General features: G+C 33.5%; 2 protein-coding genes across 4 annotated transcripts in view; one reads left to right on the forward strand and one right to left on the reverse strand.

Annotated features, from left to right (window-relative positions):
• Window positions 1-1,261: 1,261 nt before the first annotated feature.
• Window positions 1,262-18,768, forward strand: part of LOC130446041 (uncharacterized) — a 127,876-nt gene continuing 110,369 nt past the window's right edge. Inside the window, exons 1-3 of one of the 2 annotated variants that reach the window (XM_056782031.1) lie at window positions 1,309-1,480; window positions 2,538-2,654; window positions 2,739-2,903. In XM_056782031.1, coding sequence (XP_056638009.1) covers window positions 1,345-1,480; window positions 2,538-2,654; window positions 2,739-2,903 — 418 coding nt within the window. In that variant the 5' untranslated portion in view covers window positions 1,309-1,344. Of the gene's footprint in view, window positions 1,481-2,537; window positions 2,655-2,738; window positions 2,904-18,768 lie in introns of both variants that reach the window. The other variant, XM_056782032.1, reaches the window with a different exon arrangement.
• The window catches only part of LOC130446042 (RWD domain-containing protein 2A), a 118,228-nt gene continuing 111,719 nt past the window's right edge, over window positions 12,260-18,768 (reverse strand). For both annotated transcript variants that reach the window (XM_056782033.1, XM_056782034.1), the window contains exons 2-3: window positions 17,062-17,627; window positions 12,260-12,629 (exon numbers count right to left, since the gene is read on the reverse strand). In XM_056782033.1, coding sequence (XP_056638011.1) covers window positions 12,334-12,629; window positions 17,062-17,623 — 858 coding nt within the window. In that variant the 5' untranslated portion in view covers window positions 17,624-17,627 and the 3' untranslated portion in view covers window positions 12,260-12,333. The remainder of the gene's footprint in view (window positions 12,630-17,061; window positions 17,628-18,768) is intronic.

The following is an 18,768-nucleotide window of genomic DNA, read 5'->3' on the forward strand; positions in this document are numbered from 1 at the left end:
AGAGTATGTGAGACTGATTTGGGATGTTTGGTGTTCCCCTCTCCTACTTGTCATGAAGGTGAATTTGGCCCTTCTACATATCTCTGGTATACTTATATCCTAACTCTAAACTGCTCTGACTAAGGTGGATAAAATGAGTAAGATTTTTTGACTTGAACAAATGAAAGATGTTCATAGTCCAGTTTATTTTGTAAACTGCTGAAGTTTCTGTCGTAGCTATGCTAGGTCTCCAAGTTGTTTCCTGAACACGTACAGTCGTTTCTTGGAAAGTGAGTTTTTAACAAGAGCAGTGCTTTGTCTTCCTCAGCTTTCCTGAAGCTGCCATCTGGTTTTCTCAGTGCCATAGTTGCATTGATTTTAACTTCCGCCAAAAACTTATGGAGTCTAGCAGTCAGACTTTCATAAAACTTTGCTTTTCCAATTCCTCTCTCGTTGTAATTCTGCTAATCCCCAATACTCTTTATTCTATTAGAAGAGATGTCGTGTCTCGGAACTTAACTTGGGACAGAGAGTCATTCCACCAAGGAGCATCGCTACCTTTCTTGCTTTTTCGTATGGGAGAACTCGATTCGCATGAATTGAGTTCACTTCCTCGAGATTCTGCCGCAGGTTCAGTTAGTTCCTAGCCGATCTGATTTGAAGGCATACATAAATTACCCTGAAGATTTGCATTCCCATCAATTAACTGTAAGGATAAGTATATGAAGTATAGGGTTAAATAGAGCGCTTGTACAAAATAGTGAAGGATTTGATAAAATACCTAATAATATCCAAAATATAGAAAACGGTAAGTTGTTTGTGAGAAAATTATATTAAGCTAGATAAATTCTTGTGATTTTATCGTTGTATGGAAAAAGTTCAATAAAAAAAAATAAAACAAAATTCTAATTTCATATGATACTGTCCAACTATACACCTAACTTAACCTAATCTAATCTAACCATTCTCAATAAATTCTTCATTCAGTCAAATGGATGGTTTACTTATTTTATATTTTAATAAATAAAAAATTAAAGAAATCTACATATTTTTATATGTTCGTAGCTTAGTTTCTAAAATAGTAGAAGGCGGGATTCTATGTCAAAAGAATTTCAAACTTTGCCTCAGTGTATTTGGTAACTATGTAGAAGTAGATGAGGACAATTTTTTATCGAATTCTGAAACGTTCCTAATTTTATGAAAAGCGCTTGTATTCTCACTATTATCTATATCAGCTTGATCCTATTTTAGTAAAAGGCAATGCACGCCTCTGGCTATTCTTATGTGCTTTTTTTCTAAATATCCAAAAACTTGAAGAAAATTTATAATATAGTTTTAGTTTCAATAGTTTGAAATAAGTACAAAATGTTAACATCAATATTTATTATATTTTTATTTAAATTATCCACAAGTGAACAAAATCGTTTATTCTCGAATGATCATTTCGGAATATTAACAGAAAATTTTATCGAAAATTTACGAGCGGATCCATTTTTAATTGGTGAGTGTAATTAGAGAAAATATGGAAAACCACATGAATAATAGAAATATCAATTTTATTTATTTATTTACGTATATATTGAATTAATTCAAATAATGAATATTAACTTCATTGGCATTATCACTATTTTAAACTACAAGTTATTAAAAGGACAAAAAAGTTCCTAAATTTTTTCTATATATTTAAAATATTAGAAGGTAACTTTATTTTTATATCAAATGAAGCTCTATCAGAGGAACACAATGGTTAATTTGTACAGTTTTAGATGTCATGGTACAACAGAATTCACATGGTTCCTTTCCACGAAATTCTGTTTTTTCCAATAAATAACCCTCTCAAATACCGTATAATATTGAGATGATTTCCTTTATTTATTAAAAGCACACAGCGTGGTAATAATCGAAAATACACGCAGCTTGGACCGAGTTTAATGTCCAATTCCGTTTTATTTGTTATCGCAATAGTGCAAGGCAAATTTTACATCGCATATTGCTTTTTATTACATCTATTGCAAGTATCATTTCTGAGGAATAACCTTGTATGTATACATCTCAAGTTCTTGGGAACTGGATGCTATTAATCACTAAACCACATATGCAGTTACTATAAACACTAAAAGAAAAAGCCTGAAAATTAAACAAATTTCTATTTGTGATTAGATAATTTGAAATGAAGTGGAATATGAATTCTGACATTTATGTGTATATGTGTAAAGAATGCCTGCAATATGAATTTCAATATACTCAACGGTACCAATTGGACCTACAAAAGTTAGTGAGGATGAATTTCAACCTTGAACAACTGCGGTAGAGTCACTTAACAATCAAAGTGATGCTAATCGTTTTCTTAAATTCAGGATTAAGTTTATAATATTCGTAACGACATACTGGGAAGTCATTTAAAAATTCATTCAATAGTATTAAGTTATTTGTGTGAAAATTTTCGTCATAAATGTGTGAACTTGTGGCAAGATAATTAACGGATTTCATATGGTGATAACGAATGTAGGATTTCCTTTACACATTATCGTCACGTTATTCGCCTAATTTTGCTCCAGGTGATTGTTTTTGTTTCCCTCCACTACATAAAATCAGTTTTCACTTCATTGAGTTAATCCAAGAAAATCTGCAGATGGAGCTGGAGTCGTTTGATTGTAAGATTGGAAGCGGCGTTTGTATAAGTTCATTATTTCCTATACTTCAATATAAAACTTTTCAGCTAATTGAAAATAGAAAAAAATGAATAGACTCTTTTTCAGGTGTATCTAAACTATCCGAAATACCTAAAACTGCTAAAGAATTCATTAATAACCACACCGAACAATACAGTGAACTCATACTAACTTCTCAGCAAAAGGAGTATTCTAGATCAAAGAGAAGTTTTTTACGTGGTTCAGAGAGTAATGCATCCGATAATATTGCAGGTAAGGCTAGGTATTCTGTATAATATATCGATTTTATGCTTACTTCGTTCAGCGTATACAAGGTTTGTAGGGTTGATTTATTGTGAGTTATTTTGAAAAGAACATTTCATATAAACATGTGTCTTTCTTTTGATTGAATTCATGGTTTCCATTGCTCTCTTATAGAAACGATAATATTGAGCCTAGGCATATTGAGACTTACAATTTCTATGACCACTTCTCAAGTATAAGACGCATATACGAGAAATAGACGGATTGAGTCCTTTTTAAAATTGGTTTTAGAAGGTAAACCAAAATGTGTAGCTTTAATTTAAGATTGTTTATATTTCTCAAAATATTAGATTCTCCATATATTAACATGGAAAGAAATATGGATATTTCGATATATAGTGTGACCCTGTTTTCGGTAATGAGAGATTAGGTTCAAATCAGTGGTATTACTTCTTCAGCAAAGAACATTAAATGTAGATCTTCAAAGATGAATTGATTTCATAGTTAACCAGGAGCGCCATGCCAATACTTCGACATGGAATGGAAACTGAAAAATAAGTACATTGTATGAGTTTAATGATTTTAAAATTTATAAATAATAAAATCAGTGATATATAACTAATTTTCGGTATTCACTAATCAAAACGAAGTTGAAGGTAGTGCTTACCAATTTGTTTGAGGGTAAACTTGCAGAGCATAGCTAGTACCACCAAATTTCATAGATAAAATAGCATCCACGAACAAAATTTGACAACAACAAACTATAGAAACTTTTTAGTAAGAGAATAGAACAGTTAATCATTTTTCAGTCGTCATTTCTACTAGGCAATTACTTTATTTAACCTCTAACCCTCTGGTGTATCGGGCAGAATGTCTCTGGGGTTACTCGTATCAGCTCAATTAAGGGCCAATTCCTCAGCCTAGGGTACAAATGATGATAAAACTAAAGTTTAAATTATGCTTTGAACTCTAGTTTGAGCAAAGAACAAACATTTGTATGCAGAAGTGCTTTTTAAAGAAATAAAAGGAAGAGAAATTAAAAGGAGAAACATTGGGAGGAATTGGCAAGGGAATGATGAAAATAACAAAACTGGTCGTGATTTCGATTGAACCATAACAGATTTAAAAAATGTGGAACAATTGAGAGATTCACTTTAGAACGAATAACTTCTTGTTTTCTAGGCGAGTCGACAATTTCTTCATCGTCATCGTCGAGTTCATCAAATATAAAGTACAAACCAATAATACTACCAAAACCTTCTATAATGTTAACAATTTGAAAAAGTTATGTTCGGATCCTCCCTTTCATGTCAAACTAAAGTTTAAACCATCCCTAAATCACTGGGTAACGTTTAAACCGAAGTTTGTCAGTAAACACCATGTATAGAAAGTAAAAAAAACCGTATTTGTAGTTTAAACCGACATTTAAATTCCACTTGTGAAATTGGGCTTAAGGCATAGGCTAAGAGCTGATGTTAGGTGAGATGTCTTATCAGTTACGTAAACAGCAGCGTAGTTATGATCAAATTCCAGAGGGTGCATGGGACAAGTGTCCATGCAACTTCTATCATAAATGCAGGCACTACAATAAAAAATCCGGAGCAGCCAAGATGGCTTCTCTTTTCTGTCGTTACTCAACATCCAGTCCCCATTCAATTTCTAAAATAGGCTGGAATATTGAGTTCGAAAAAATCAGCAAAACCAATCGCACAAGACAAATCATTCTTCACCGCGACAATGCGAGCTCTCAGTTCAAACAACATCTTTAAACAGTCAATACATCGAATTGATGGGTCATCCACCGTACAGTATTTGATAGGCACCCAATGATTTCTTCTTATTCCTGCAGATCAAAAATAAATTACATGGTCAACATTTTTTACCATCTGAACAAGCGGTTGATGCTTCCAAATCACATGTTTTGGAGGTACCTCAATCGAAATGGACTATTGGTTCAAACGCATTCAAACGTGTATTGATCTCAATAGAGAATATTTTGAAAAACAATAAAGCCATATCCAAGAATAAATTTTTGTTTTTATTTGTCTCAAAACTTGAGTAGCAACCTTCGTATAATATGCAAAATATGCGGTTTGTATATTTGGGTTTCGTTAGTAATAATTCTTATACGAACTACTTTTCTTTATGTTTATGTACATATATGTACACAATATACGCAAGTTCTGTTTACAAATTAAAAAAATAATTTATATTTATGAATTCGTACAAAACATTTTGCGTATAAAAGATAATAATTTCAAGTTTTGTGAACGATTTTTATGCATGTACATCATGGTGTACAGAGCTCTAGGGTGCTATTCTCATTTCATTACATTCGTCGGAGAGCGATACGTTGAGGGAGAGATTTGATTAACGCTCCTCACGCTAGTAACAATAACGTATTTTGTGAAGCCACAGTGATAGAGAAAGAAATTGAAAACAATACTAACATTGAATTCGATTGTATTCATAGAGAAGAACGGAGATGAAAGAGCAGCGAGAGGTGGGTCTTCTGCAGATACTAAAAAGTATATAATTCATAATTTGACGTCATATCTTAAGGATAAAATGCGACAATCATTGCACGCATTTTTTATATAAATTTTAGTTTGTAAGGATTGTCGTTTGGATTTTGATTTTTTTATCATATTAGTACTTGGAATCAATACAATTATGTATAAACGGATTGTCCCAGAAGTACCTGGCTTGACTGACAGAAAGAACACAATCTATAGAGCATATGTTTCAAGTTTGAATATCCCACATTTTTTCGTATTTGTTTAGTAGCCATCAATAGTGAACTTTTGTAAACATTGAAAAAATTTGTTATCGTTATGTGATAAAACACTTCTAATTAAAAGGCATTGGCCCCACCAATATTAAAGCTGAACAAGATACTTCCCTCAAGGAGACTGCTCCTTCGTTATTAACAGTAAAATATTGGGTAGCAATTTATATTAATCTTATAGTAAACAATCTTGAAACTTATTTTGGTATACATAATTTCTTGAATATACAAAAACCACTTCTCAATTGCTTTTTTTTAATATTTCACAAACATTTGATTAATATAAACTTTGTTCTCGGCTTAAGTTCATTACAGTTCGAAATAGTATCTCTGACGTTCGGAATTAATACCTAACCACCACATGTTGGATAGCTCGGAACAGCATCTGCTGTGTAGTATGATCAGCGACGTCTCTTCTATGCTCTAAGCTGTCCAAGTTTTCGAAGGTCAGCTCTGGATCGCCCATAAGTCGAATTGTTCTCTTCTGTATTGAGTCGACTATCGTAAGGCTATGCTCCAAAGATAGTCTGATTTGGGCCTTGTAGAGGATTAGAAGTTGCTGGGGGGTATAAAGTTTTTTGGACTCAAAGAGGGCTCTAAGTTTTCGTGTTGTCTAAGTTGCCTTAGCTAATTCGGCCACGCGACTATACCAGGATACCCAACCCAATTCAGAAGATTTTCAAAATGTGTATTGATGGTGGTGATCTATTCCTGCTAACACATTTTGGTGTTAGCCGAGTTTATTAGAGCGGTTGATTTAAACGACTACACCAGAGTGCTATCCTCGTCGATGCTATATATCGAGTTGGAAGTTTTGTCGAGTAGTTCGTTGTATAGGAGAAAGAGAGTCGGTGACAAGATGCATCTCTGGAGAACACCAGTATTGACTTGAAACATTTGCGAAAATGATGTACGAAAAAAAAAGCCATTGTCCGTTATTTTTTTTTACTCCCAGATTCACCACATTACTTTTCCTGAGAGTATAAAATGTGCTAAAAGAGCAGCTTTCTCAAATCATTTCTCATATTGGGAAAATATATCACTCAAGAGTGTTGATGAAAGCTATGCTGAAAGAAAGTAGAAAGAATTCAACGTTGTGATAAGCATATTTATAATCAAAGGTAGTACCTCAAATAAATTCATATTCTTCTATAATACCTCGTATAAAATAACGTTATACTATTTATTATCATTTTATTTAATACGTCTTTTGTATCCTAGTGGAATCATATACACATTCCGAGATTTTCTATGTAGTATAAGAGGTATCGAGCTCTTGAGGAATTTTTCGAATATTCAAGCTCAAAGAAGTTAGCGAACCGCTCAGTTACTTTAGAAAGTATAAAAGAGTTATAGAACTGTCACCGAACTTTCGAGATATTGTTAGAACTTTCCAGAAACTTATCGAAATTGTCTAAAATTTTAGAGACAAATCCAAAAGGTGGTGAAACTTGAAAAGCTGTTTAAATTTTCTATAAAAATTCGGAACGTAACCAGGCTTTCAAGAAATTGTTTCAGTTTTGTGGAAAGTGTGAGTTAATTCGATTTTTGGGAATTGTAATTACACATAGTTTCAAAATTATTTCCAATTTTATCAACTTTTCGCATATACCTCGTATTTTTGATATATTTTATGTATTAATAAGCAACTTTCGATGAAGCAGTATTCATTCTGTGAAACTTTTACATTATCCAGAAACCCGTTACCTGTCTGTTGAAGTTCAAAAAAGTTTGCTCCAAATGCTTGCCACGGATAAATTTTAATAATAGAAAATAATGTTCATTGAGGACTAGTTCGAATTCATTCGACGAAACGCTTATCGGAGAAGATTTTAAGAGAAAACTTCAATGCAAGAAAGTTTCGTGCAAAATAGCTGAATATTTAGATTATTTCGCTTGTAAGGAACTAATAACAAACTTGGATTCAGAATGTTGGATTTCAAAGATCAAAAGTTCTATTGGTACGTATTTCACGTTATTGCACGAAATAAATATAAATTATTGAATTTGGTAGAAGAAGTATCATCAATAACAATTGTCATAATCTATAGCAAACATAGTATACGAGGTCTGACCTAAGTATACGAGGACTTAATGAGGTTTTTTTTGCCGCGTTTGTGGTATATCTGAAAACACAAAACTTCTACCCATAATTTTATGTCATACCAGTATATTATTGTGAATTTTGTCGTTAAATTATCTTGATTTTAGATCTTTTTCAATCAAAATTTAGTTTAAAAGCATAAAATCTTAACGTTTCGACTTACTTCGACTTTTTCGAAATATGTATTTTAAACGCACAAAAACAAAACGGTTTTATTAAATTATTCCAAATTAAAATTCACTTTTATATAATATTATTTCGTTATATTTACATAGAATAGATAATTCTGGAGGGTTCTCCTGATAGCTAAATTTTCTTCAGCAAAAGATTGACTCATGATTCAAATTCCTTAATGTGGAGAGATATAATTGTCATCATCCACATTTTTTGAGGTTTTGCTAAATATCTTTCAACAACTGTGGTACTTTTACATTCACTATATCACTTCAGCTTAGTCATAGTCCAGCTCCAGCTTCCTCTAAAGGGTTCGACTTAATCAACAATCGCTGTACAATCGTTGGCAACCCCAAATATTTTGCAATTATACAAATATGTATATTTTTTCTACCAGGTTTTAAAGTACTGCGGCTTTTTCTGTAGGTTAAAAATAGTCTTTTTCCTATGTAAACATGTTGCCGTATAAAAATCTTTTATCAACTCTTCATTCATTCTTCATAAACATTGATAAAAACTTGTTTTCAGTCAGTTTTTATTTTTGGTACCATTATAATAAAGACTAATGTTCATTTACATATGTGACTAACAAAGTTCTGGGCGTCGAAATACACCAATTACTCAAATAATAATGCGATCTTGTTTTTTAAAAACTTTTTGGTTGGGGTATCATGAATAAAACAAACTAGATTTCTTTCGTTTGGCATGCTTTTGTCCTTTGATATGAATATAATTTGTGGAAATTAGGAATATCAATATTTTTATTTACCATTAAATATTTTGCCCTCAGAAATCTCGGGGGAAATTTTCGTCACGAAAATAGTCTCCCACTTTTAACACACTTTTATTTGTTTCATCTGTTTTTAACTCCAATTTGCCATACTTTGAGCAGTCAGAATTAATTTAAACTCAAAACACTGGTGAAAGACTGACGACAATCCAATAATTTAATCAAAATATCTGATTACCCAGAATTAATCAATTCCTTTTTGTATGTTTTGCATAAAATCGAGGTGCAACTATCAACACATCTGAACATATTACGGGTTTGAAATAGCAAATTGAACTAAAAAGGAAAAAATAAAACAAGGTTTATAAACACTGAGCTTCTATCAGTAATCAAACTAAAATTAAAATATGTTTTGTATAAGAATAAATTTACTGACGAGAACATTCATAAAACTATTACCAAAGCAATGGATGCTTTCTATGCAATTTTTATACTAATTAAAAATTCGGACATCCCCCCGACTGGAAATCTATTGATTACCAAGCGCAAAGCTGGTTTCAAAATGTCGTAAAAAGCATCCCTCGCTTTTATTATAATGATATTAATTTTTTCATAACTTTTTCTTCTTTGATCAAGAATTAGTTGATTATTGATTGATTGATTATTCCTGGAAGCACGTTGTTTAGTTTTCTAAATTATAGTTTAATAATTTTTTGACTTTAACAAACAGCAAACATTTTATTACTCACCTCCCTATCTACAGAAACGCAGATAATAATGTCAAGGAAATATCACAGGTAAAAATAAAAAATTGTTAAAGAAATTAAATAACAAAAATGTATTATTCAAACCGAGCTTGTATGAAGTAGAAGTTTGTATACACCAGGGCTACTTATAGATATAATCTACCCTTGATACATAAGTAACTACTTGATCATTATTTGATTATCAGACCTCGTATCATTGTCTATGACTCACTTTTTAATTGATAAATAAACAGTGAAGAGATGAAATATTCATTTATTACTATCGATAAGTATCAACTGATTTAAATCACTCTTCCCACTTATCCATTGTATAAGTATATTAGATAGCAACTCTTCCCCTAAAGTGAATAACATGTATTCAATACAACGATTTATCCACAATCAAATCTATTTATAATCATGGTATGACATTTTGATCTGACAGTTGTTGTCACCTTCACAAGATGGTGAAAACAGAAGCTCCAGACGGTGTTCAGAAACTATGATCGGATTAAGTTGTTCACAATCTGAATTTACGTTCATTGTCCTTTGGAAACTGAAAGGAATTATTGGGTCATGCCATTTGATAGGATTCTGTCTTTATTACATCGTCGTTGAATACGATCAGTTGACGGGTTGTTTTGTTTGTTTTTGTCTGATCGGAAGGATTCAAGATCAAAATTACCATTAACTTTTTAGTTAATAAAAACATTTCTATGCCTTCTCGGTCGCTTTATTTATCTAACTTGTGGTTTCCTTTCGAGATCAAAGAGTGATTTATTAAAAATTCGGACAATTGTAACCAATAATTTGAAAATGTTTCTAGTATGAGTTCCAGCACTGTTATAAAAAAAAAAACGTCCAGCATTTTGCGGGGCTGAGTTCAGGGAAATAGCAATCGGTATCCGTGCAAAATAAGGTAGCCCGGGTCTCCGCTTCTAATTTTTGCTCGACGATAAAGTTGGATACAAAAAAAAGTTTAATGTCACTACAGCAAACTGTGAGGCATGTCCATTACGAGGGTTGTCCATAAAATAAGGTTATAACACTAGGAACGCTGTTAGGTGGGATTTGGCGAGATTGCTGTGTAGCTTGGCTCTCTTTCTCTTAATTTCCGCCTCGGCTCTCTACAACGTTCATTCTTGTCTTGCTAGCAATAAAAGATGGAACTTCTGTTAGTTTCCCACGCCAGGTGCGAATTACGCTCATCCATTCCCAACTATGTTAGGTGTATACTGTCTCAGAACCCTCTTATCGCCCAAACTTGGCCTCCAGTGATTAACATCTATTCCCTGAATTATGAGGTGTGGATTTCAATATCTACGGAGACTTGAGAGAAGAGATTTTATGCTATGTTCACGGTGGAACAGCTGACCTCTATGACTCAGGCATAAAGAAGATAATACAATGCAAAAATGCATTGATGTGAACGGTGATTTCGCCGACAAATAGGGGGATGTTTAAGCTTCCCAAACTTTTATTATTCAGTGCCAATAAACATTTTTTTTATTGTGAAAATTCGTGGGTACCTTATTTTATAGACAAGCCTCGCAGAACAGCAAAACTTGAGGGTCCCGGACAAAAATTATCAGGGTTCCGCAGAATTATTTAATATCTCGTAATCCACTAGATATACATATTATTTTGAAACAGGAACGTCCAGCCTTATAGAAGATTAGACAAGAAAACGAAATAAAAGAAGAACCGTCACAACTGAAAGTATCGTAAAATAGCTGAAATCATTGTCAGATTACTTTTTTGACACAGATTAGATACAGTCTAGATTTTGAATTATATGTATATTTACAAAGTTTATTGGTTTATTGGTATTAAAACACATATTTGAGTCTGTATCTGCGAATGCGTTTTGTGGTAGGAGTAAATACCCTGGAGTATACAAAACGGTCATCTTCATTTTCCTTTATTTATCACAATGTATCTATGAGAAATGGTATATAAACATAAAGTAATTAAATAGTTACACAATTCCATTCTTTCCATTAAAAGTTGAAATTAGAAATACTTTTTCACTATTGAAATATTTCTAACAGATGTTCATACTGAATACACTGTTTACACCAACATTCACAATTATACTGTCTGATACGCGTTTTGAGAACCGAGACGATACCTTGATTATCGAAACGCACGTCAGACAGTAATTCAAAGTGCTGGTGTAGTGGTGGTGTAAACAGTGTATTCAGTATGAATATCGCCATCAATTCTAGAAATTCCAACTTAACAGATGTTCATGTTCTCCAATTTGTACTATTTTGGATCAAGCTTCAATAAAATGTGTATGTTTCGGTATTTTAAAAGTTTCGGAGCTCCTGTATTAGAACGTCGTACATGTGATTATTGAGATTGATGACATGAACATGAGGTTCCATCCTCCTCTGTACACCATGGACATTCAAAATAATCGGTGATGGTTCCAGCTTCCGATTGAAAGACTAGTAACCAGTCGTATTTCACGCTTGTTCAAGTAACACGTTTTATTACTAAGGCATTCAGAGGGTCCATCTATGTATGAGCCGAGCTTGTCTCATGCCAAGTGCTTCCATGAATCTCATGAGAGATTGTATTACGATCTGACTTCCCAGTGATAGCTACACTTTTGGTTATACCAAGAATGCACTTTGGGACCTAATTGTTATTAAAAACAGGATCATTATTTAATTCCTATCGTACTATTTGTTCAATTCTGAGTAATTTCTGGACATACCTAGTAATATTCAAAAGTATTAACGGCGTGTGTTGGTTCTTTTATCGTTGTCATAGAAAACAGCTTATAATTATTATTTATCATTTTGAAACATAATGTTTTTAATCAATATCATTAGTAATTTTTATTAAACAATATTTTACAGGCACATATCATTGGACAAAAATGTAAACTATTCCCCACTAGATTTAGTTTCAACTCCAAAAATTTCTTTGAAGATATATCCTAAATCGTGAGCTTTCATAAACTTATATAGTTCTCCCATATCCATATGATTACATTTTACTCCGTTGCTTTGAAATGCGACTTCCTCAAAGTTGTTGAATTTTAAAAAGTTACCACCCGCTTCTTCTTTATCGTCTTCTACAATTTTACAAAAAATTTTCTTCCAATTCATTGATTTTATCGTTTGCCACCATTCTGACACGTCGGAGTAGCAACCCTCCACACATATCAAACCTGGTTTTCCTGAAACAAACTTACACATATAGAAAGTGAGTTTGAATCAGTGTATATTATGTTTATTTTCAATATTACTTTTAGAATTTTATTTTCCTAAACCACAAAATGAACTCTTTGTAGTCGTTTGTTCGCATATATATACCACAAATATACGAGGCTATTTGTGACGAAAAACAAGAACAACGTGTCAATCTCAAATTTCTCGTTAGATTGAAATATAACAAATCTCTATCTCGTGCGCGTGTTTTTGAGCGGTGTAAGCGCTTTAGTGAGGGCTGAGAGAGCAAATCAAAATTCAACGCAATGTTGATCGTTTTTTTCGATATTAACGGTATCGTGATGACTGAATGGGTTCCAGAGGGTCAGATTGTCAACCAGACTTACTATTTATAAGTTTTGGCAACACTGCGAGAACTAATGCTCGAACACCCGCCATATTGACCAGATTTGGCACCGTGCCACTTTTTTTGTTTCCAAAGATAAAATCTGCTTTGAAAGGGACCCGATTTGAGTCGACAGAAGCGATAAAGCAAAAAACGGCAAAGCTCCTAAAGGCCCCACCAAAGAAGATTCCACCACTGCTTCGATCAATGGAAAAAACGTAAGGAAAGGTAAGGTGTGTGGCAAGGGGAGGGAAATATATTGTAGGGGAGCATTCGAATGTAGAATAATTTTTATAATAAAACTATAAAAAATTATAGAATGACTTGAATTTTCAACGCAGACCTTTGCGGGTCCAAAGGGGAAGTAAATCGATAAGTCATAGACAAATACAGAGTCCAAGGAAATTTTTGATAGAAATGTGTTTTCGCTAGAAAAAAGAGAGAAACTATACTGTTAATATTCTATTTACATGAAAGATGGATCAATGAGGGACGTACACCAAATAAATTTTAGCAACATGAAACTGCTACAAGATAGTCTTTCTTAAATAATTTATCCACTGATACAAATCTAATAACAGGAAACGGGAGCAGACTGATAATATCACACATTGGCTTTGTTAAAGTTATTGACTTTTGAATCTACTCGTTCCGGTGATTATCATGAGGACATAAAAGCTGATGTTTTGAAAGAATGGTTCAAATCATATTTGGATAATGCAAGTTATCACTCGATACTTCTAGACACATTGCTCACGCCCAAGTGATTGAAAAGCTGTATTCTTTTTGTTCCCTTGATGCGACGAAATTGGACGAATATGAAATTTACAGAACTGCAGAAAACACTAGAACAATGGTTGTTACATCTGTACCATATCATTGGGAACTAAGCCCGACTCAACTGGTATGGGCAAGATAAAGTTTTACAAGAAAATATGTTGAACAGATATTTTTGGAGGCACTGAACAATCAGAAGCCTGAAAACTGGCAAAAGACCGTTAATCATACGATAAAAGAAGAAAAGAAAATGTGGACCTTGTGAAAGAACGAAACATTTTCTTACCTCCAGCTTTTTGGAGGTTATGAGCAGATTCATTAGGCGAAAACATATTATGTATTATATATTCATTATATTTATATGGATGCTATAAGTATAACTTCAATAATACAACTGTCTACCCTCGTAAAAGAAGCCAACTACACATGCTTCATCAATTTATTACTTTCTCATTCATAAAACGGTCCCCTCGTTTTTTGGATCTAGAAAATCGAAAAATTATCCGATTGTCATGAATTTTTTGTCAAAATCTTCGATTTTACCGCGGATTTACGGAAAAAATTATGAAAATAAAAAAAAGAGAAGTTGTATTGGATTTTTTTCCAAATAATATAATGAAGTTGTTATTTACAAAAAATTGAAAAAAAATTATAAAAATGTTGATTTATCATGTTTTTACAATTAAAAATAATAACAATTTATATTAATATTGACCTTTCCTCACATATAAACGTTTGTACCTGGTTTATTAAGTAATCATTAAAGTTATATGAACAAAAATATTCTTGAAATCACTTATTGTAATTAAGTGTACAATATTAAAAGTTAACTTTGAAAAATTGAGAATTTTCACAATTAAAAAAATGAGTGAGATGTTTCCTATATTTTTTCACATAAATTCGCCGTAAAAACGAAAATTATTAAAATAAATTTATCGAAATCAGATGATTTCTCGATATTCTAGAGCCAAAAAAAGAGGGAACCACGAAAGTATAAAATTACCAATAATTCTACAAAATATTGTGGAAATATATTTTCACTTCTTTTTTCCATATTAGATGTCCCTCTTTTCTTTTCGGAAACATAAGATGCTTTCTCGTTTTTACCTATACCTATATCTTGATAAAGATATTTTCATTTTTTATTTTCATAAACTACTTCGAATTTGAGCAATTCCTTATAAAAATAAATTCTATTGTCCTTTTTGAATATCTATTTATTATATTCCTTTCTATTATCTTCACGATATTTGAATACTTTTTGTCTGGTTTTATCTCTTTTTTCCAGAACCCATTAACATCGTTCCGATGTTGTAGCGCTAAACATAGTGAAAATAAGCCGTCACTCAACATAACTCAATAATTGCGTTACCGATCTTGTACTATTGATACATCCCGGCTAGCTCGAACTTCTCGAAGTTTTCGTAATGAAATCTAAATCAGCGACTTGCTTTCTAAGTTTATTGGCTTCTGTGATTGACAAACTTCACAGCAAACTTCATGAAGCTGTGAACCTTATCTAGAAGCAGTCAGCATATATTGACCGTGTCTCCTCATAATATCTGCATTTGGCTGATGTAGGTGTCATGTTAGTCGGCATTTACTCCGTTTAATATCAAAGTATTATGAGCGGATTTTCGTTGTATATACTTGCAAATTACCAAAGTTTCCTACCTAGCCTCGATGCAAACTACGTCGTTTATTCCCTAATCTGCGTAGGACAATAAGATAAAAACTTAGATATTTCACAAATGATATAACAGAGAAAAATATAGTGAGTGGAAATGTCATTAATTAATTATTCAATTAACACAATAGCATATGATAATGTATTCCCACATATTTAGTCTATTTTGTTGTTCAAATTCTACAGTTACGAGGGTTGCTTCTGAAGATATCAATTCGAAGCTTGACAAAACAAACCCAACGAGATGGGACTGTATTATAGAGTCTCTTCGCAAGATGGGCTTACCAAAATATCTACAGAAGATAGTAGCCAGCTATGTCACAAAAAGATTTCTCAAATACGATACGTCTCCAATGAGTACAAATTCACTTGAATGTTCCCTCAAGGCTCAATAATAGTTTCTTCTGAAGCATCGTGTATGATGGGCTACTAAAGATGATTCTACTGGAGTAGGCGAACCTCGTAGCATTTGGGGACGACGTGGGATTAGTTATTGTGGAAAAGAACCTAGAAAAGATCAACTTCACTTTTGATACATTCCTAGAAAAGATCTCTAGATGGATGGACACAGTCGACTTAAAACTAGCGGAGCACAAAACTTAAAAGATTTAATTTCAAGAAACAATAAGAGCACATGAGTGTAAAAGTCCCCTGAGAGAGAAACATCTTATCTCGGCTTATGCCGAACTTAGAAGGTTCAAAGCAGAAAAGATGGACCCAACGTCCGTGCGTGGACACTTGGTTAAGTCGCCCTCACGGAGAGGTAAATTACTATCTGACCAAGATTCTGGACGCGGGTGCTTCAGAGAATACCTTCACAGGTTCGAAAATGAAGATTCTCCTGAGTACCCAACCTGTATAGGAAGAAACGAAAGTGCGAATAACGTATTCTTCATATGCTCGCATTTCAGCATGATTCGTCACACTTGGAAATAGAATAGAATAGAATAGAAGCACGTTCGCCGCTGAGGTGCTGAGGAAACTTAGCTCTGAAGAGAAAATGAGGAAGTAGCAAAATTGAGAATGAAGAAGCAACTGTTGAACGAGCTGTATAGCTAGATCCTCCTACTCCGAAGTCGAATGGCGGTCACGCGGAGAAATGAGATGTCAGAGATAGAGGGGATTTTTTATTCGGTATGGGAAATGTCCCGAGTCCCACATACCAGGCAGAACACAAAGATACGTAACAGTATTTTTTTACCCGAACCTTTATAACAAAAACACACAAATCGTGTAGTGTAGTGAGTGACTGTTGACGATCGCGAGATTCCGTATTTTCGTGAGTGGTCGGTGTACTTCGATAGAATCATGCTTAGAGTCTAGTGTTTACCATTACGCATTAACTTATAAAATACTAAGTTTGTATTACTATGACCAAACAGTTAATGTTCGTCTGTGAAAAGATTAATGCTTTTCTGATTTGATATGCTGGCTCATTTATTTCCAAGAAACACTGCATCTAAGCAGGGACAATTTTAACAAACGCGCGGGACACTGGAATAACCCTGTATATTCGGGATTATCACGTTCAAACCAGGATGTATGGCAAGTCTAAATAAAAATGATTACCTACTATAAAAATTCTACTCACCTGGCATACAAAAACCAGTGACTTTCAATTCTTGTGCAAGTTCTAGTATTTCTCTTCTTTTAGTCTTACTATAAATGTGATGGGAGTAAATCCAATATCTAACAAATTTTTCGTTCCTTTCCTCTTTCTTTGAAGGTTGTTCTTGTTCAATTTGTAAATACTCGTCAGCGTGATCTTTCAACCAACAAGTAGCAGAAAATATACAGGGTTCGCCCTTTTCTTGACCAGCCACAAACTCATTCAGGTCTTTGTTTATTTTAACGTGTTGTTCTCGGTTGAGTTTGTCGTTTCGTACGAATATTTCGGGTTGGCTATAAGGGTATTTATGAGGTAGAGTCGCGCATAGTTCAAACTTCATGTTGTCGATATTGAGGTTGATAGTTAAATCGAGATAAGGTGGAGGAATTGTTGTTTTATCGTCCACGAAATCTTTTACGTCAGCCAAAGTGCAGATATCTTCAATTTTCAATTCTCCTGGATTGCAAAAAACTGACTCCAAGCTTTCTAATTCTGCCAGGTGTATTCTGAGATTTTCTCTCAGCTGATTTGGTGATAATTTCATCTTCCTAAAAATGAAATTATAATGAGTTAATAACGTTTAAAAAAATTAGTTCTGCTGTTACAATTTCTTGAAGCAAATATGAAAATGTCATTTTTTTATATAGATTAGGATGGGCATCAAACGAATTAATAAAACGATTTATAATGAAAACCAACTAACATAATTTCAATATATCAATTTTTTTGAACAGTTTGCGACAAATATACAAATAAAGTCGGCCAAAACATCATGGAATTCTGTCACGTGGCTCATGAAAAACCGGCATGCGATCAAGTTGCCGGACTCCATCGAAATAGAAGACTCACCATACACAGCATTTCAACGTTCTTTGATTTTACAAGTAGTTCTATTTTTTTTTTCATCTTTTTAAAACTGCGCCGAGGTTATATCAGATCCACTGCATAGGTGAACTCATGAGTTTTATAATATAGATTTGATAAAATCTTTGCTGATTGAGTCGGAAGCAGGGGTCTAGCTTCCGTTATAAAATTGAAGGATGTACTGTTAGATATTCACAAGTAATCTTGCGTTATAATATTATGTATTGCACGCGGTTATTAGCTTCTATTTTGAGAATAGTTGAACGCATAATAAAATATTTGAAAGTAAAACAAATTGATGCAAATTTTTTGAGACTTTTGAAACAACAAATTCAGATTATCGCGGACGTGCTTCCAAAAGTGCGTAATTTGCTGGATCCATTTATCTAAAGGACTCGCTTTCAGTGCGTCTACCTCTAAAGCATATCTTTATATTGGAGGATAAATGTTTATAGTGTCCTCCAGCACGCCATGCAGAAGGGCCTTCAGTTATACATTGGGTTTCACCTAAGATTCTCCACTGGATCTATAACTCAATTGTCAAACCTTTTTGCACACACTGGGCCATCGTGAGTTGGTCCTGTAAGGAGTAAGGAAAAAAAGAGTGCAACTGAACAGAATCCAGCGCCTCTAGTATCTCAGTATCACAGGGACCTTGCGTAAGGCCCCAACTAGGGTCCTTGAAGTCCTACTGGGCCTCTCACTCTTGGATCTAACGATACAATTCGAAGCCATGAGGACTGCATACAGGCTAAGCATCCACCTGCGTGCTGGATCAACTGTCTATGCAAAAATCTGGACGCGGGCCACAGATAAATGCCCAAT

The sequence above is a fragment of the Diorhabda sublineata genome, chromosome 6, assembly GCF_026230105.1.
Source record: "Diorhabda sublineata isolate icDioSubl1.1 chromosome 6, icDioSubl1.1, whole genome shotgun sequence".
Classification (NCBI taxonomy): domain Eukaryota; kingdom Metazoa; phylum Arthropoda; class Insecta; order Coleoptera; family Chrysomelidae; genus Diorhabda; species Diorhabda sublineata.